General features: G+C 68.5%; 10 protein-coding genes and 3 non-coding genes across 13 annotated transcripts; 7 read left to right on the top strand and 6 right to left on the bottom strand.

Annotated features, from left to right (window-relative positions):
• Positions 1-349: 349 nt before the first annotated feature.
• V1510DRAFT_412522 (uncharacterized protein) lies at positions 350-1,091 on the top strand. Its single transcript, XM_066933084.1, has one exon. It carries the CDS (start codon positions 372-374, stop codon positions 993-995), a length of 624 nt encoding a protein of 207 aa, XP_066790482.1. The 5' UTR covers positions 350-371; the 3' UTR covers positions 996-1,091.
• V1510DRAFT_412523 (FMN-dependent dehydrogenase) lies at positions 1,005-2,215 on the bottom strand. The gene has a single exon (XM_066933085.1). It carries the CDS (start codon positions 2,172-2,174, stop codon positions 1,044-1,046), a length of 1,131 nt encoding a protein of 376 aa, XP_066790483.1. The 5' UTR covers positions 2,175-2,215; the 3' UTR covers positions 1,005-1,043.
• Positions 2,216-2,351: 136 nt separating this feature from the next.
• Positions 2,352-2,857, bottom strand: V1510DRAFT_412524 (uncharacterized protein). Its single transcript, XM_066933086.1, has 2 exons — positions 2,557-2,857; positions 2,352-2,525 (listed from the first exon to the last, which is right to left on the bottom strand). Exons 1-2 carry the CDS (start codon positions 2,688-2,690, stop codon positions 2,426-2,428), a joined length of 234 nt encoding a protein of 77 aa, XP_066790484.1. The 5' UTR covers positions 2,691-2,857; the 3' UTR covers positions 2,352-2,425.
• A 549-nt stretch (positions 2,858-3,406) lies between these two features.
• On the top strand, positions 3,407-4,470 carry V1510DRAFT_412527 (S-adenosyl-L-methionine-dependent methyltransferase). Its single transcript, XM_066933087.1, has one exon. It carries the CDS (start codon positions 3,639-3,641, stop codon positions 4,293-4,295), a length of 657 nt encoding a protein of 218 aa, XP_066790485.1. The 5' UTR covers positions 3,407-3,638; the 3' UTR covers positions 4,296-4,470.
• Positions 4,296-5,513, bottom strand: V1510DRAFT_361657 (uncharacterized protein; the record flags this gene model as incomplete). The annotated part of the gene is made up of 1 exon (XM_066931072.1): positions 4,296-5,513. One exon carries the CDS (start codon positions 5,511-5,513, stop codon positions 4,296-4,298), a length of 1,218 nt encoding a protein of 405 aa, XP_066790486.1.
• A 214-nt stretch (positions 5,514-5,727) lies between these two features.
• V1510DRAFT_441877 (uncharacterized protein) lies at positions 5,728-6,993 on the top strand (the record flags this gene model as incomplete). Its single annotated transcript, XM_066935642.1, has 1 exon — positions 5,728-6,993. One exon carries the CDS (start codon positions 5,728-5,730, stop codon positions 6,769-6,771), a length of 1,044 nt encoding a protein of 347 aa, XP_066790487.1. The 3' UTR covers positions 6,772-6,993.
• A 1,317-nt stretch (positions 6,994-8,310) lies between these two features.
• On the top strand, positions 8,311-8,382 carry V1510DRAFT_t45. The gene has a single exon. It is a non-coding gene; the product is annotated as a tRNA-Arg (tRNA).
• A 102-nt stretch (positions 8,383-8,484) lies between these two features.
• On the top strand, positions 8,485-8,556 carry V1510DRAFT_t46. Its single transcript has one exon. It is a non-coding gene; the product is annotated as a tRNA-Arg (tRNA).
• Positions 8,557-9,402: 846 nt separating this feature from the next.
• Positions 9,403-9,476, bottom strand: V1510DRAFT_t56. Its single transcript has one exon. It is a non-coding gene; the product is annotated as a tRNA-Ala (tRNA).
• Positions 9,477-9,836: 360 nt separating this feature from the next.
• Positions 9,837-11,784, top strand: V1510DRAFT_305355 (WD40-repeat-containing domain protein). Its single transcript, XM_066930707.1, has one exon. The coding sequence runs from the start codon at positions 9,931-9,933 to the stop codon at positions 11,506-11,508; it is 1,578 nt and encodes a 525-aa protein (XP_066790488.1). The 5' UTR covers positions 9,837-9,930; the 3' UTR covers positions 11,509-11,784.
• Positions 11,785-12,108: 324 nt separating this feature from the next.
• On the bottom strand, positions 12,109-15,099 carry V1510DRAFT_401627 (uncharacterized protein; the record flags this gene model as incomplete). The annotated part of the gene is made up of 2 exons (XM_066932044.1): positions 12,109-14,809; positions 14,966-15,099. 2 exons carry the CDS (start codon positions 15,097-15,099, stop codon positions 12,109-12,111), a joined length of 2,835 nt encoding a protein of 944 aa, XP_066790489.1.
• Positions 15,100-15,311: 212 nt separating this feature from the next.
• On the top strand, positions 15,312-16,275 carry V1510DRAFT_412539 (DNA-directed RNA polymerase, subunit N/Rpb10). The gene is made up of 3 exons (XM_066933088.1): positions 15,312-15,413; positions 15,673-15,731; positions 16,060-16,275. Exons 1-3 carry the CDS (start codon positions 15,378-15,380, stop codon positions 16,178-16,180), a joined length of 216 nt encoding a protein of 71 aa, XP_066790490.1. The 5' UTR covers positions 15,312-15,377; the 3' UTR covers positions 16,181-16,275.
• V1510DRAFT_390738 (transcription factor IIA, alpha/beta subunit) lies at positions 16,206-17,767 on the bottom strand. Its single transcript, XM_066931760.1, has 3 exons — positions 17,417-17,767; positions 17,108-17,341; positions 16,206-17,026 (listed from the first exon to the last, which is right to left on the bottom strand). Exons 1-3 carry the CDS (start codon positions 17,432-17,434, stop codon positions 16,310-16,312), a joined length of 969 nt encoding a protein of 322 aa, XP_066790491.1. The 5' UTR covers positions 17,435-17,767; the 3' UTR covers positions 16,206-16,309.
• Between the last annotated feature and the right edge of the window lie 17 nt (positions 17,768-17,784).

Consider the following 17,784-nt stretch of genomic DNA (forward strand, 5'->3'; position numbering starts at 1 on the left):
AGGTCCCAGACAGGTGGCGCTAGCCGTCTCTGGGAGACCCGCATAGCGGGACTGCCGTCCCAAACGGGCCCGTACGCCATCTATTGGCAGATTTTTTGCTCGATATTTGCTCGTTTTCAGCCACCGCGCTTGGCGGCTGCGAGGCTGGAGCACTAGGCGAATACGAACTCCCAACCGTGCTCCCGGAACGCTCAGTCGGAATCTAATCGATCTTAACCTCCAAGGCTGGCAGCCGCTCGCGACGCCGGCCCCGCGTGTGGACCGGATCCTGGGAGATGAAAACGAGCAAATATTGAGTCTTTACCGGCAAACGGGCAGCGTAGACCGTGTATAAAGCCCCGGGGCCTGCCGTCGAGACCGGCATCGCAAACATGAAGCTCACCTCGTACCTCGCTGCTCTGTCCCTGGCCGGCCTGGCCTCGGCCCACTTCACTCTGAACTACCCGACGTCGCGCGGCTCGGACCACGACACGCAGACGACCGGCCCCTGCGGCGGTCTGTCGACGTCGAGCTCGCGCACGGCCGTCGACGCCGACGGCTTCCCGGTCGCCATCACGTCGTCGCACACCTCGGGCGGCTTCGCGGTCTACTTCTGCCCGAAGTCGTCGTGCACGACCGCGTCGGACTTCAACATCACCCTGCTCGACACCATCCTCGAGGAGGGCGCCGGCAACTTCTGCATGCCCGAGATCTCGATCCCGGAGAGCGTGCTGTCGAGCAACGGCACCATGAACGGCACCGTCCAGGTCATGATGATCTCGGACGACGGCAACCTGTACAACTGCGCGGACGTGTCGCTGTCGCGCATCTCGGGCGCGAGCTCGTCGTCGCAGTGCACCAACGGCACCGGCGTGACCGCGACGTCGTGGACCGAGTCGACCTCGACCGCGACCGCGTCGTCGGCCTCGACCTCGGCCACCGAGACCTCGGCCGCGCAGCGCCTGGTGCCCGCCCTGGCGCTCGTCGCCGGCGCCGTCGGCCTGGCCATGGCCTAGGCAATGCAATCAAGTGTATCATATCATTGTCCATAATCAATCGGGTTTCTAGAGCTTTGTCAGGCCCGGCCGCGCCCGCGCCAGGTACGACCGGTCGATCTGGCTGACGGCGGTGGTGCCCGAGAGCGCCATGGCCAGCTTGAACTCGTTGAGCAGCAGCTGGAGGGTCTCCTCGAGCCCGGCCTGGCCGTTGTACTTGAGCCCCCACAGCGCCGGCCGGCCGATCCAGACGTAGTCTGCGCCCAGCGCGAGCGCCTTGAACACGTCGGTGCCGCGGCGCACGCCGCCGTCCATGTGGACCGGCACGCGGCCGCGCACGGCGGCCACGACGGCGGGGAGCGCCTCGATCGTCGGCAGCGTACCGTCCAGCTGGCGGCCGCCGTGGTTGGACACCCAGATGCCGTCGACGCCGGCGGCCACGGCCGCCTCGGCGTCCTCGGGCGCCAGCAGGCCCTTGACCCAGATCTCGAGCTTGGTGATCGACCGCAGCCAGGCGATGTCGGCCCACTCGAGCGCCGGATCGATGACGTTCGGCTTGGTGGCGCCGCCGCGGACGGTCTCGGTGCCCTTGCCTTGGCTCTTGGACTCGATCGACATGTCGACCGGGCCCGAGGCCGCGCCGGCGAAGTTGCCGAGCGTGACGTGCGGCGGCAGCGTGAACTTGTTGCGCTCGTCGGCGTAGCGCCGGCCCAGGTACGCCGAGTCGATGGTCAGCAGGAGCGCCTTGTAGCCCGCGGCCTCGGCCCGGCGGACGAGCGCCTCGCTGGTCGCGCGGTTCTGGAACACGTAGAGCTGGAAGAAGACCAGCGAGCCGGGCCCGGCCGCGCGCGCGTCCTCGAGCGAGCAGTTCGAGTACGACGAGATGGCCATGGGCACGTCGAGGGCCGCCGCGGCGCCGGCCGTGGCGGCCTCGCCGGCGGGCGTGGCCAGCATGTGCAGCGACGAGGGCGCGATGCCCACGGGCATGGCGTAGCGGCGGCCGAAGAGCGGCTTGGCGGGCGCGGGGTCCACGGCGGCCACGTTGCGCATGTACCGGGGCACGATGCGGAAGTTCATGAACGCGTCCTTGTTCTCGGCAACGGTGAAGAGGTCGTCGGCGCCCTCGGACCAGAACTCGCCGACCATCTTGTCCTGGGAGGCCGTGACGACCTCCTCGAGGTGCTTGAGACTGAGCAGCATGGCGATGGCGGGCTGTGGGCGGGCGCGGGCGTTAAGTAGCGGGTCGCGTCGGGTCGGCAGCGTAGCCGAGCGGTTGGGTGGCCGTGCGGCGCGGGGCGCGGGGGCGGCGGTGGTGGCGGTGCGCGTTGCCCGGGCAACGCGCGCGGGCCACCCGCGTGCGTCGGGGCCGCGTCCGGCAGCCCGGCCGGCGGCCGTCCGGCGGCCGGCCCAGGCACAGCGCAGGCACGGTGCAGGCACGGCTCGGCTAGCCGTCACGTTGTGAAGTAAACAAAGCTGGCGCCGCCGGCCAAGATAGCGACGCCGGCGCGTATAAGAGCCGCGGCCGGCGAAGAGCCGCAGCCAGACGATCTGGTAAGTGCTCGCGCGCGCACGCTGACGGCAGTCATGACCACGGTGCACAATGACCATGCTGCTGCCCCAAATCGCGGCCCTCGTGGCGATCTTGATCCCGCTGATGACCTTGGCCGTGCTGTTTCTGCTCGGCTCGATCCTGCTGGTGATCCTCATGGGCATCATGGGGCCGGCGATGATAGCGGCGCCGGTCGCGGCGATCTCGATGGCGTCGCCGGCCGCGTACGCGTACCGCAATCGCGCCCAGCTCTACGCGATGATCCGGTCGACGCCGACCACGACCATGGCTGTGCCCGTCAGCCCGACCACCACCACGCTGGTGACCGCCGAGGGCGACGTCGTGGCGGCGCACGCCGTCGTCGAGTAGACTCGGACTCGAGCGTGTCGAGCGTGTGCGCGCCGCCGGGCGCGGGGCTGGGCGAGCACCGGAAGGGGCTGCGGACGCTGGCGCGCAAGACGCGCCGGGCGTCGCACCGCGCGGCCAGGGCCTGCTCGGACTCGGTCGGGGCCGTGCTCAAGGGCCTGCACGGCTACGTGGCGCGGTTCGGCAAGAAGGTCGAGTTTGTGCTGATCTGCCTGATTGTATTTACCTTTGTCTACATATTTGGCAAGAGCGTCTAGAGCTCTGCCTGCCAAGATCTCGGGTCGGGTCGGGTGCGTGCCGAGGGCCGAGGCCGGCCGGCTGCGGTCGGCGGGCCGGCTGGGCCGGCTGGGCCGGCCGGCGCGGGCCGCGCCGCACGCCGTGCGGCGTATAGCCGGCGGCCGGGCGCGCCGCACGGGCCGCGGCGCTAGCGCGGGCGTGCGCCGCACGCCGTGCGGCGCGCCCGGCCGCACGTCGTGCGGCGCCGCGCAGACTTTTCCCCCATGTTCTCGCACGCGCTCGACCTCCCCCCGCCCCGCGCGTCCTTCGCCGAGCTCCGGGCCGCGCTCGAGTGGCTCGCGCCCCGCCGGCTGCGCAACTTCGAGGCCGCCGCCGGCCCGGCGCCGCCCGGCGTCGTCGTCTGGCTGACGCAGCTGATCTCGAGTCCGCTGGCCCAGCTCGGCGACGACGAGCGCGAGACCGTCTACGAGCTGGCCAGCCGGCGGATCGCCGAGCGGTGCGGCCGGACGGCAATGCCGAGCACGACGCGCGACGTGGCGGTGGCCGGCCAGCCGCCGGTCGAGCTGTTCGAGCCCACGCTGACCGCGGACTCGCTGGGATTCAAGACGTGGGGCTCCGCGCTGCTGCTGGCCGAGCGGCTCGTGGCCGCCGGCGGCCGGCCCGTCGAGCCGCCGGTGATCGAGCTCGGCGCGGGCACGGGCCTGGTCGCGGTGGTGCTGGCGCGGCTCGGCCTTGACGTCCTCGCAACGGATCTGGCCGAGATCGTGCCCAATCTGGCGGCCAACGTCGCGCGCAACCTCGCCGGCGTGGCCGGCGCCGGCACGGTCACGGTCGAGGCGCTCGACTGGGCGCGGCCGGCCGACAGCGCCGCCGGCCGGCGCGGCGACCGGTTCGCCTCGGTCGTCCTCTCGGACCCCCTCTACTCGCCCGGCCACGCCGCGCTCGTGATGACGGCCGTCCGCGCCGTGCTCGCGCCCGGCGGCCGCGTCGTCCTGCAGGTCCCCCTCCGCGCCGGCTTCGAGGACGTCCGGGCCGAGTTCTGGCAGCGGCTGCGCGCGGCCGGGCTCGCCCGCGTCGCCGAGGCCGAGCAGGACGGCGCCGACGACTTCGGCGCCGCGCGGTTCTACTACAGCGTCTGGGCCGCGCCCGCGGACTGGTGTATTAGCTAGCTAAGCCCGGGCCCGGCGCGGAAACGCGTCGGTGCTCGACAGCACGACCATGTTGCGCTCGCGCGAGATGTAGCCCTTCATGTTGCCCTGGTAGATGGCCACGGCCAGCCAGCACTCGACCTGGTCGTCGGCCACGTCCACGCCCACGAACTCGAGCCCGCGGCGGAAGGCCGAGACCGGGATCCGGGTCGCGCGGCCGAGGGCCAGGTAGACCTGCTCGAACAGGCGCGGGCGCGCGATCGTGTTGCGGATCTTGGTCACGGTGATGTACAGCCGGCGGCGCACGAGCGCGTGCTCGCGCTCGGCCAGCGCGGCCTCGAACGTGCGGATGTCGCCGCGGCGGGCCGAGATGAAGAGCGCCCGGTAGAGGTAGGCCAGCTGGGGGAAGGTCGCCCACACGGCCTTGCTCGGGTACGCGCGCGCCCGCAGCAGCCGCAGCGGCAGCAGGTACGTCAGCACCAGCTCCTGGTTGCGGCGGGCCGCGCGGTGGCACGTGTCGAGCGCGCGCGAGAGGTTGTCGTCGGCCCGGTCGTAGTCCTCGTCCATGAACGCCAGCACGCCCACGTAGAACCGGAACGTGGTCTGGTCGGCCTTCGGGTACGCGTCCAGCGGCGGCATCTCGGCCGCGGACGTGTGCAGCACGCGCAGCAGCGACGTGGCCAGCGACAGCGTGCCCAGCCGGAAGTAGACCTTGAAGAGCACCGAGATCACGTAGTACACGCCCCACTTGCGCGACCGCTCCAGGTCCGCGCTGCGGTCGTTCAGGCACACCGTCACCGACCGGTTGATGATGCGCGCGGCCTCGGACAGGCGGTCGGCCGGCGCGCCCGCCGCCGCCGCCGCCGCGTCCGCCGCCGCCGCCGCCGCCAGCAGCTCGCGCAGCGCCATGTACAGCAGCGGCAGCAGCCAGCGGTCGTGCTTGCTCAGCAGGCGGTTGGCCTCCTGCGCCACGGCCGCCACGGCGTCGTAGCGCGCGCCCAGGGCCGCGCCGGCCGCGCACACGGCGGCCGCCCGCCAGCACAGCCGGACCAGCTCCGGCCACGTCTTGGTCTTGTCCTTGATCGCGCGCGCGATCTCGGCCTCGGCGCCGGCCACCGCGCGCGCGTCGCGCGCGAACCGGCCGAGCTCGCCGCCGCGGATGGCCAGCAGCGCGCCCAGGGCCGGGTCGTGCGCGTGGATCGCGCCGTTGACCTCGGCCAGGAAGAGCCCGAAGCTCATGTCGTCGTCCGGTCTCGCACCGCGGTCCTGCTCTCGTCGGCGAGCGGCGGTCTGATCGGTGCGCTCGGCGTCGGCCAGTCCGGCAGTGATCAGGGTCGTCGGCGCAGCGGGGGATGGACGCTGCCGGGTCGTGGCGGTGATGAGGCCTAGCGACCAAAATTTGCCCAGCGATCGATCACGCCCACGACCGGCCACCCTCCGCCCACCGGCCGCCATGTCGATCGACGTGCACTGGGACAAGCTGACGGACGACGACCGCGCGCGGTACTCCGAGACCGTGCGCGGGTTCCTGGACCGCCACTTCCGGACCATGGCCTTGCCGGGCTACATCGAGTCCGTGGCCGTGGTCTCGTTCGACATCGGCCACGCCGCGCCGGCGATCGAGATCAAGCACATCGGCGACCCCTACGCCGACTTCTACGAGGAGGCCGACCCGCCGGACCCGCCGGAGCCGGCCCCGACCTACACGCGCGAGCCGGCGGCGACCGAGCGCGAGCTGAGCGGGCCGGCCGGCCTGGCCGCGGACGAGGCCGAGCGCACGCGCGCGCGCATGCTGGGCGTGCTGCGCCCGGGCTACCAGTACCCGCCGTCGCCGTTCTCGCCGCCGCCGTTTGCGCCGCCGGCGTTCCACAGCGTGTTTTCGTCGACGATGCTGCCGGCGCTGCGGATGCCGGCGCGGACGCCCGAGCCGGGGCCGGCGGCGGCGGCCGGGGCGCCGGCCGACGGCGCCGACCGCCCTGGCCGCGACGCGCCGTCGCCGGCGCCGTCGGCGGGCTCGGCCGACCGCTCGGACGGGCCGCCGGACGCCGCGGCGGACGCCTCGGCCTCGCCGCCGCCGTTCTCGGTCCGCGAGGAGGACGTGCAGTTTGTGCTGCACGTGGCCTACAAGGGCGACATGCGCATCGTGGTCGCGGCCGTGCTGCGCCTGAACTACCCGTCGCCGAACTTCATCTCGCTGCCGGTCAAGATCACCGTGTCGAGCATCGAGATCGACGGGCTGGCTGTGCTGGCGTGCATCCTGCGCCAGGCGCACATGAGCTTCATTGCCGACGGCGGCCACCACGGCCTGGCGCCGGACGACCGGGGGCGCGACGTGGAGGTGATCAAAAACATCAAGGTCGAGAGCGAGATCGGCGACACGGCCAAGGGCGCGGTGCTGAAAAACGTGGGCAAGGTCGAGCGGTTTGTGCTCGAGCGACTACGGGCGATTGTGAGCGACAACATGGCATGGCCGGGATGGATTACGTTTGAATTTTGAATGAATACATGAGCGATTGCGAGCGGGCGAGGAGGTAGAAGAGCGGGGAGCGAGGGCGCGGGGGAGCGCGAGGACGTCGCGTAGTGTGGCGGAGTGAGTGGCTGGGTGGCTGTGTATGGGTGTGCGCGGGTGTGCGCGGGTGTGCATGGCTGTGCATGGCTGTGCATGGCTGTGGGTGGCTGTGTATGGCTCTGTGCGGCTCTGTATAGCTCTGTGCGGCTCTGTGTAGCTCTGCGCGGCTCTGCGCGGCTCTGCGCGGCTTTGCGACTCTGTCAGCTCTGTGCGGCTCTGCTCAGCCGTGGCTGGCGACAGTGAGGCGCTGTACTTCCGAGGCGCTGTGCGCTGCTCGTGGCGCTGCACTGCCGCCGGTTTGTGCTAGCTGCAGGCCTGTGCTCGGTGTCTGAGTGGCTTGTGCTGTGGCTGGGGTTGCTGTGTGCCTGTGGCGCGTTGTATGCCTGTAGCGCGTTCTATGATGTTGCGCCGCACTCTGTGCGGCTCTGGGCGGCCGACGGCGGTCTTCGGCGGCGATCTGTCGACCACCGCCACCCGTCCGGCGCCACGGCGTCCGTCGACGGCACCTGCGGGCGCTCGCCCTGCTCAGTGCCTTCGGCGTCCGCAGACAGCTGCCGGAGCCCGTCAGGTCCAGAACGTGCCCGCCTGCGTCTAGCACGCGCGCGCCATCACGACCATGCGCTGCCGGATCGGCAGCAGCTTCGACGCGGACGACACGGACGCGCCCGTCGCCGACTTGCGGTGCACATAGCACTTCTTGTCCGCCGTGTAGGTCACAGTGTGGCGCGGGCAGTTGTCGATGACACGGCGACGAGCCTCTTTGCAAGGCACAAATTCCGTCTTGATCGCGCAGCCGCAGCACGCGTAGTAAGTGATCATATCCGTACACATCTTCTTGGTCTCTCTCGGCTGCGCTCAGCGCCCTCTTATAGTCGGCGTGCCTTGCTCACCGCGACGCGTCCAGCGCGGCCGTCGGCTCTTAGCCGGCGACCGCCGGCCCTACTACCGAGCTATGACACCCGCACAGACAACTCAATTGCGGCCATGAGTAATCACGCACGCTACCGGCGAATTAGAGTGTGCACGACCACCGCCTGGCGACGCTGTTATCCGGATCCAGCAGCTAGCGCGGGGGTGCGTAGCTTTCTGCCGTGTTCGCGTCGGCTGCGCCGTTCTCGCTGCGCGGCCAGTCTTTGTGGCGTTGTCTCCGCGCGGCCTGCAGTCCGCGCGGCTGCGCGGCGAAGCCCCGCCCGTGTCGTTCGTATGTCGTGCCGCTGCCATTACGCCAGCGGCGTCGCCAAGTCCGCGCGGACTTAGACTTGGACGCAACGGGGACGAGTCATCCATCGTCACTGAATTACCCACACCTTTGGGACTTGCCGGACCGGGTTGGGCTGCGTCCTGGAATTACTCAGCCACGGCTATTAGCGCAAACTCCGTCGGGGAAATGCCGGCACGCTAGCCGCAAGAGTCGCGACCCTGCACCTGCTGCACCTGTAATCTAAGCGCCGCTCAGCTGTCAAGCAGTTCCTCATGGCCCAATGGCAAGGCGTCCGCCTACGAAGCGGGAGATTCTAGGTTCGATCCCTAGTGGGGAAGACACCGGGGTTCAATTCCTCGACATTGCTTTTTTGCACCGTTTTTCGCCCCGGTACCTCTGCCGCCGCACTCCACGCCTGCTCGCGCTGGCATCTCAAGCAATTCCTCATGGCCCAATGGCAAGGCGTCCGCCTACGAAGCGGGAGATTCTAGGTTCGATCCCTAGTGGGGAAGTGAGCCGGGTTCGAGTCCTGGAACTTGCTTTTTGCCTCCTCCGTGCCTGGCGCCGTCTGCTTTGTCAGGCTGCTGCACGTAGAAAGTTGGGGAACCCCTCAGCGCTCATCGGCGCGGCACGTACCGACGCCGCTGCACAGCCAAGCTTATTTACACCTTCCGACAATGGTTTTTTTTTCGAACATTACAAAGCACCGACACCGGCTAACCGCGATGGATTAGCCTCAGCCCGGTCCCAGCAGTGACCCCTCGGTACGCGCCTCGACCGGCGCAACCCTAGCTAGCACGCCATCTGACTCTGCCGACGTCACAGCCGACGGAGGCACGGCTTCGGACGACCCACCACCACCGCCCGTTGCCACGCGCGGCTGGACTGACGCGTACGCCTGCACGCGTGCGCTGCGGATCTCCGTGCCGCGTCAGATCGCGTTATGCAGTCCACGTAGAGTGCATGTCATCGATTGTCCTGCAGAGCACGGCTGCCGCGGATGAACGGCTGGAACGACCGAGTCTCCACTGCGACTCCGCCGGGGGGTGGCTGTCCTGCGAGCAGCGCCGGCTACAGGCAGCATTGCGCACCGACTTGCCCGAAGAGCAGCCACCTGCGACGGAGCCTCCGAAGGGGCGTCACGCGCCCAGCACCAGCCAGATCAACGAACGCCCTCGGCCATGCCGAAGAAACGCCTCCGGTGGGCCCAGGCCGGCGTCGGCGGGCGCGGCGCCTACCCATCTCCGCGCGTGCTCCGGCCGAACGGCAGTCCCGAGGTCCCCAACAAGCTGCAGGGGGCGGCTGACCAGGAGTGCAGGATCCAAGGGTGGGGTGACCGCGGCGCGCGCAACAAAAAATGGACGAGTCCGGAATCGAACCGGAGACCTTTCGCATGCGAAGCGAACGCGATAACCAACTACACTACACGCCCTCTCGACAGATCGGCGGCCCACTGCCAGGCTATGTCGGGCGATCGGCCCGCCTCGCGTGCCGGCGCGTCCGCAGCCGCGTCCGCGCGGCGTGGGGCGCGGCCAAAAGCGGCGCTGGCCGCGTGCGCGCCGACACGTGCGCGCCAGGGGCACGCGGCTGTGCATAGCGCCGGTGACGGTTGTCGTAGCAACGGCAGGGCACGGGCCACCTTAAGCTATTCCGCAAACAGTGCGATATAAACATTGCCGTTCGCAGCCCGCGAGCCATAAAAAGCCGCCGCCGCCGCCGTCCTCTCTCCCCTCTGTCTTCCCATCCATCCTTTCTTGTTCGCTTCTCAGAAATACCAAGCTGGTCTTGTGTCCCTTTCTCTTCTTTTGCTCTGTGGCCCGTTTGTGTGCCTTTTTGTCCGTTCTGTCGCTAGCTGGTCTAGACGACGTCATATATACCTAGTCACGATGAACTATAGCACCCCCGTCAAGTGCAACGGCAATGCCGACTGGTGCACGCCCAAGGGCCGGCTGTCGCAGTCGCGTCTCGACTCGACGCCGCTGTCCAACGTGCCGCTCTCGCAGCTGCCCGCCCGGCAATTGTTTCGCCGGACGCCGCCGTCGGCCAAGCCGGCCATTCACCGGCAGGTGCCCACGCCCATCAAGGTCGACCCTGCGACGGTCGACTGGGCGCTGACGGGCACCGGGCCGGCGTCGGCGTCGCCTGCGCGGCCGTCCAAGAAGCAGGTCATCCGCACCGGCGTCCGCGGCGACCGGTTCATCCCCAACCGCGCGGCGTCGGCGCCGTCGATCTCGCGTCTGGAGACGGCGCCAGCTGCGCCGTCGCCGGCGGCCGACGGCGCAGCCTACCAGGCCGATCCGGCCGCGCTGGCGTACCAGTCGCAGGTGGCTGAGGCGTGCGGGATCTCGCTCAACACGCGGATCCTGGCGTTCCAGCCGCCGGCGCCGCAGTCGTCCAAGCCGATCGACCTGCGCAGCCAGTACAACCGGCCGCTCAAGCCGGTGAGCTCGCAGAGCCGGCGCAAGCTGCCGAGCGCGCCCGAGCGCGTGCTGGACGCGCCCGGCATGCGCAACGACTACTACCTCAACCTGCTCGACTGGTCGGTCAAGAACACGGTCGCGGTCGCCCTGGACGAGTCGCTCTACATGTGGAACCCGGTCACAGCGGCCACGCAGTGCCTGATGTCGGCGCCCGAGGGCGCGTACATCTCGAGCGTCAAGTGCGCGCCCGACGGCGACTATGTGTCGATCGGCATTTCGGACGGCACTGTCCAGATCTGGAACCTCGAGAAGGAGTGCCGCGTGCGCACGATGAACTGCCACCCGTCGCGCGTCGGCGTCATGTCGTGGAACCGCAACATCCTCACGACCGGCGCCCGCGACGGCTCGATCTGGAACAACGACGTGCGCGTCGCCCAGCACAAGGTCACCGAGTTTGCCAACCACACCAGCGAGGTCTGCGGCCTGAGCTGGCGCGACGACGGCGGCCAGCTGGCGTCGGGCGGCAACGACAACTTTGTCAACATCTGGGACGCCCGCTCGACGACGCCCAAGTTCACCAAGACGAACCACCGCGCCGCGGTCAAGGCGCTTGCCTGGTGCCCGTGGCAGCACAACCTGCTCGCCACCGGCGGCGGCGCCAACGACCGCAACATCCACTTTTGGAACACGACCACCGGCGCCCGTGTCAACTCGATCGACACGGGCTCGCAGGTGTCGTCGCTCAACTGGTCCCACACCGGCAAGGAGATTGTGTCGACGCACGGCTCGGCCAACGGGTCGCCGGTGCACAATCTGTCGCTGTGGTCGTACCCGACCCTGGCCAACACGGGCAACATCAGCGGCCACTCGAGCCGGATCCTGGGCTCGGTCTTGAGCCCTGACTGCGCTACGCTGGCGACGGTGGCTGCCGACGAGTCGCTCCGCTTCTGGAAGATCTTTGAGTCGGCCGGCAAGAAGCTGGCGAGCGTGGCCGCCGGCGCTGTCACGTCCGACAAGATCTCGCGGGCGATGATGATCCGCTGAGAGACGGGCCCGGCTGCGGCCGGGCGCGAAAGGACCTGGGGCCGGCGTTGTGGATGTAATATAGGCGTGCAGTTCGAATACCTTGTCATGAATACATTAGTCGAGAAAAGAGCATACTGCCGTGCGGCAATAGGCGGGTGCCCCTGAGCGGCTACATGTGGGCGGGTATGCGGCTGCATGCAGAGGGGCGGCTGCATGCGGAGCGGCGGCTGCATGCAGATTGACGGCTATATGCGGAGCGGCGGCTGTATGTGTGCATGCGGCTACATGCGCGTCTGCGGCTGTATGCACAATGGCGGTTGTATGCACGCCTGCGGCCTTATGCAAGCCGGCGGCTGCATACCCGGCAACTGCTTGCTCTCTGCTCTGCAGGTACAAGCGCTGCTACGCCATGTGAATGCAGCGCCATCTGCACGGTGCCTTTGCTATGCGTTATGTGCGGCTACAGCGCCCGCAGCCTCGCGCGTCGTCTGTCTGTACAAAACTTTTATTAGATCCAGTAACCAACTTTTATAGCGTACAAAACTGTGTAATCAAAATGCTGTGAGATCAATGGATACACGTAGTCTAGATGAGATGATGAGGCCAGGCGTGACGGCATCACTTTGTCTGGCCTATGACGTCCAGGAGCTGGTCGAACATGCCCTCGATGCTGCCGGCAGCGTACTCCGGAGCCGAAAAGAGCTGGTCGAGAGCCGTGGAGGTGAGGGGCTTGGCGTGGACGCGGGCAGCGTCGGCGGCGGCCAGGCTGGCGACGCCGTTCGTGCCGTTGGCGCCGTTGGCGGCCTCGCGGGTGTAGGCCGTGCCGTTGAGGACCTTGAACGCGGCCAGGGGGTCTTCGTGGTCGTGGTCGTGGTCGACGACGTCGTCCGAGGCGTCCTCGGGCGTGATGCCGAGGCGCTTGAGGCCGAGCGAGAGGCCGTCAGCAGCAGCTGCGGCCGCAGCCGACGCGGCCGCGACCGCCGACGACGCGCGGTTCTCCTTGCGCGCGCGCAGCACGGCGCCACCGGTCGTCGAGAGCGTGTAGACGAGCGCGTCGGTGTCGACGAGGGAGAGCGCGAAGCCCTTGCGGGAGGCCGCAGCGGTCACAAACGCGGCGGCCGAGGCGGTGGCGCCGAGCGCGGCCGGTGCGACGTTGGCCGCCGCCGGCAGCGCCTTGATGCAGGCGATGGGCCGCGAGTGCTTGTAGACATGGATCGGCAGTGGCGAGTCGTACTCAAACACGTAGACCGTGCCGGCGACGCCGGTGGGCGAGTCGGCGTTGACAGCGCATGCAAAGAACGAGGGCCCGTAGGCGGCCAGGCCAGCGCCGCCGGCCGGAGTCGAGCCCAGGGTCAGCGACCACAGGGCCGAGCTGGACAGCAGGTCGACGACCGTCGTCCGGGTCTTGGAGACCACGGCCAGGTACGTGTCGCTGATGGACAGCGAGCGCACGGGCGAGCCGAGCACGCTCGGCAGGGTCTTGACGACGCGGAACTCCGGGTTGGACTTGCGCGGGACGGCGATGACGTGCAGGTGCGTGTCGACGCCGAGCACAAGCATGCTGCCGTCGTCGGACCAGGCCAGCGCGACCGACGGGCGGTCGCCCGGCGGCGCCTGGGCGGCCGGCGGCAGGATGTGGCGCACGGTCCAGACGACCTGGCGCGACTGAAGCTTCGGGAACGTCGGCCGCCAGATGCGCACGCCACCGCCGGGACAGGCCGTGGCGAACGCGAGGCCCTTGTGGAATCGCTTGGGCGCGGCGACGACAGCGGCGACGGGCACGCCCTTGCCGTGCGGGTCGACGATGCGGCTGGCCAGCCGCCAGTCGTAGGCGGCCGCGCCGGCAGGCACGACGGCGGTGTCGGCGTCGGCCGGCGGCGCGTTGTGCCAGAACTTGAGGTTGACGCGCAGGTCGTTGCGCGACATGAGGTCGTCCATCGGCGGCGGCACGACCTCGTCCACGGTCACCATCCAGTCCCCGTCGACGGCCAGGTCGAGCTGCGTCACGCGCGGGTCCGGGATGGCCTCCTCGGCCTGGATCTTGCCGGTCTGCAGCGTCGGCGCCACCGAGATCATGGCGACCTGCTCGCCCTTGGCGGGGTCGTAGACCTGGACCTGCGAGTCCTCGGGCGTGGCAAAGTACCACAGCACCTGGTTCGTGGCCGTGCGCTGGACGGTCACCGACGAGACCGTGTAGTTGTACGTCTTCAGCTTGGGCGTCTTGCCGGCGGCCGCGGCCGTGCCCTTGGCCTTGGAGTCCTGCGGTGCGTTCACAAAGACCGAGGCCGACGACGACGTCCTGGGCAGCTGCGCGTACGACGACCTCGGCAGCGCGTGGAACGTCGGCTTGACGCCGGCAATGTGCACGCGCGAATTGAGGTCCGTGGCCGACAGCCCGATGATGTCGGTGTTGTTGTTGCCGAGGCACAGCGCGTACAGCGTCGAGTTCTCGTTGCGGACAATGTTGCGGATCACGCCCGGCAGCCGCGGCAGGAACTGCACGTTGTTGGTGTCCAGCTGCCAAAACACGAGCACCTTCTCGTTGCCGCCCGAGAGCAGGTAGTCGCCGTTGAGCGAGAAGTTGAGCGCGCGGACGGGGTCGAGGTGCCACTTGAGCGTGCGCATGACGTACTCATTCTCGTCGTCCGTATACGCAAACTCGGCCGAGTCCGGCAGCGGGTAGTACAGGTCGATGACGCCGGTGGCGGCGCCGACCGCCAGCAAGCCGTTGTCGGAGACCGCGATCGTGGACGACTTGCGCGTGCGCTTGACCTTGGCCGCCGCCGCCGACAGCAGGTCGTCTGCCAGCCGCAGCGTGTGCACCGTCTCGATCACAGGTGCCGTCTGGCGTGCGGACCGCGACGACGGCAGCGGCGCGGCCGCGGCCACCGTTACGCACCGCCGGCTCTGCGAGAGCGAACACAGCAGAAAGTTCTGGATCTTCGCCAGCACCTTGGCCTTGGACACGACCGTGCCCTCCTCGAGCCGGACGATCGACAGGTCCGACGACTTGAACGTGTCGAGCACGGCCACCACGACAAACGTCGGGCCATCGATTGCGATGATGCGCCATATCCGCAGGTCAAACTTGACCGTCTTGGTCACGGCCTTCTCGGTCCAGTCGACGTAAAGGAACTTTCCGGCGCGGGTCACGAGCCAAACGTTCTCGGGGCCATCGGATGCCTCGGCGGCCTCGTCGCGGGCCGCAAAGACCATGTCGACCACGCTGTGGGCGCTGTTTATGGTGACCGACGCGACCAGCTCCTCGCGCAGGAACGTATAAGCGCGCAATTCGGTCGACGTGAGCACAATCATGAACCTGTCAGTCAGCGCGTGTCCGGCGGTTGCTGGGCCGGCTGGAGGGGCTGGTGGATCGCCGGCGGGCGGCCACAGACGCCGATGAGGGCGCCTGCGTCCGTCCGTGTCCGCCCGCGCGGCCGATCCCGCGCCCCGATCCGCCGCGTCCGTCACTCACCTCTCGTCGCTCGACAGCAGTGGCGCCACGGGCGACAGACTGCCGCCCGTGGCCCCCGACACGGTCCATTTCAGTTTGCGTTCGGGTTTCTTCACAGCGGGCACCAGCCCGCCGGTGTTCTTGTTCGAGCTCATTGTCCAGCCAGCGGTCTGAGAGGGCTCAGCAGTCCGATCTTGAGTCTGGTAGTCCAACCCGATCCCTTGTGGTCTCTCTGGTTGTGTCTGATCCTACCCAAATCAGCCAAACTGCCTGGTGTTTGGTACAAAAGTCGAGTCTCACGAAGAAAATTTTTTGGCGTAGTGGAAAAATTTTTCTATGTGAGCCGCACGAGATTGTCCCAACGACCACGAAAGGCGGGAAAAACTTTTACGACGCAAATTTTCGACGGCAGACGAGAACACCTACAGAAGCCATGATTATTCCGGTGCGGTGCTTTTCTTGCGGCAAGGTAGGTTGATGGCGGAGCGACGGCTGCAGTGCGGACGCGCGGGCGGCGTGCGCGACGTGGATGGACGATGGACGGCCAGCTCGAGCAGGGCCGGTGTCGATCGGACGACCGTGGCGGCCGGAGACGGCGGCGCGGGCGGCCAGAGGGGCCATGGCGATGACCGCTCGTGCGCCGGTGACGGCCGGACGACGGATGGCCAGCGGCCGGTGTCCTGGCGACGGCTGCGGACGCCGGATCGAGATCCACGGCTGACGAACAGGTTGTCGGCGACAAGTGGGAGACGTACTTGACGTACCTGCAGAACGATCTGCCGGAGGGGTGAGTAGTGCGGGACGACCGGACGTGGGTGCTGTGGCGGGCGAGAGAGCGGGGCGGATGCCGGACCGCTGGCGGGTGCCAGGCGGCGCCAGGGGACCGCGAGCGCCGCATGTCGTGCGGCTCGTGCGACGCTCGTGTAACCCTGGCGGTTACAGCGGGTGCGGCTCGTGCGGCTCGTGCGGCTCAGTCATGCGGTCACGCGACGGCGCCGTTGTGCGGCTCGTCGGCCGTGCGGCTCGGCATCGGGCGTGCGGCTCATCCACCGCCGCGGCTCATCTACCGCCACTACCCACGCCGGCCATCCACACAACACCGCTAACATCCCCAGCGAGGCTCTCGACAAGCTCGGCCTCAAGCGGTATTGCTGCCGGCGAATGATCCTCACGCACGTCGACCTGATCGAGAAGCTCCTGCGGTACAACCCGTACGAGAAGAAGGAGGCCTACTAGAACCGGGCACTGTACGATATCAAAGTAACATGGGCATCTACTCCGGCCGTCGGCCGCGCGTCGACTGAGTCGTATACATATTTTGTTTTTCTAAACAGGGCGCTTGCGCGTAGATTCGTATCGGGCTGGCTACCACTCGTACTCGCCATTGCCCTTGCCAAACAGGTAGTCTCTGCCGTTGATGCCGACCACGCCGTCCTTGAGGATGCACTTCCACTTGTTTTTTGTGCGCTGGACCTTGTCGTACATGCACAGCATGAGCATGCCCGAGTCGTCGGCGTCCTCGTCGTTTTGGGAGTTGATCTCGTCCTCGGAGTCGTCGAGGTCCGAGTTGATGGCGTCCGAGTCGTCGCCGCCGGCCGCCCGCCGGGCTGTGTTGGCGGTCGAGACGGGCGCCATGTCGTCCTCCTCCGAGTCGTCGTCGTCGTCGTCGTCGGACGAGTCGAGCGCGCCGTCGAACTGCGGGAGCACGGCGCCAGCGTCGGCCGCCCGCCGACGGGCCTGGGGCTGGGCGGCGGCCACGCGCGCCTTGAACGCCGCTATCCGCTCCAGGTTGCGCTGTGTGAGCTCGGCCATGCGCGCGTGGACGAGCTCGTCGACGGCGGCCGTGCTGGGCCCGGCGGCGTCGCTGTCGGCGCCGTCCACCTGCGCCATCCGCCCGCCGCCCGGCAGCATCAGGCCGCTGCCGCTGCCGTCGTCCTCGCTGTCAAGCACGCGTGCGCGCTTCATGACGCCCTTGATGCTCTCGTCGGCGACCTCCGTGGGGACCTTGCTCTCCTGCGCAAACTGCTGGATCTGCTGCGCCGCCCGCATCGCGGCCATCGTCGGGTTCGAGAACATCATCGGCTGCCCGTTCGGCTGCCGCATCGTGCTCGACGACGCCGCCGCCTCGAACTTGACCTCCGCGCTGGCGTCGATCGCCGACACCATCGCCGACGGGTCGATGCCGCCGACCGGGTGCGGGTACGACGGCTGCGACATCGCCGGCGGCGACGGGATCGGCTCGGGGTCCCACGGGAACTTGGCCACGCCCGCCATCGACAGCCGCCGCTGCCAGAGCACCTGCAGCTCGTGCAGCGTGGCGTCCTCGACGCCAAAGTCGTCAAAGTCCATCCGGGACGAGTTGATCACCTCGGCGATGATGTCCCGGTAGATGTCGCCCTGGCCGTCAGCGCCCGTCCACCGCACGGCCGCCGAGGAGGTCTCCCCGACGCCCAGCGCCCGTTCTGGACTTACCACCGCAGAGTTGGACATTGTTGCTGGCTGTGTCGCGGCCCTGGGCCGGTGTGCCTATTTCCGGCGCTCTGTATGCGCCTCACGCCGCGCCGTGGCTGCCTATGCGGCCTGCACCACGCGCTCGCTCGCTGGGGTCCGCCGGCTGTGCCGTGCGCGATCCGGGCCTGTGTCGCTCGGTGTTTTCCACGGCTTTCGGTTGGCCCGATATCCCGCGCCTGCGCCGAGCTCCGCCCAGCGATCCTGAAAGGAGTGAGTTTGTCTGGCGGTCGAGGTCCTCGTTCGGCACGCTGGATCTGTTGCCGGGGCCTGGTTGCGCGGGTTCGGCTGGAAGGATGCCGGTGGATGGTGGATGGAGTGGAAGAGTGGCG

Source organism: Dipodascopsis tothii (genome assembly GCF_038497935.1).
Source record: "Dipodascopsis tothii strain CBS 759.85 unplaced genomic scaffold V1510scaffold_6, whole genome shotgun sequence".
Classification (NCBI taxonomy): Eukaryota; Fungi; Ascomycota; class Lipomycetes; order Lipomycetales; family Lipomycetaceae; genus Neoaidaea; species Neoaidaea tothii.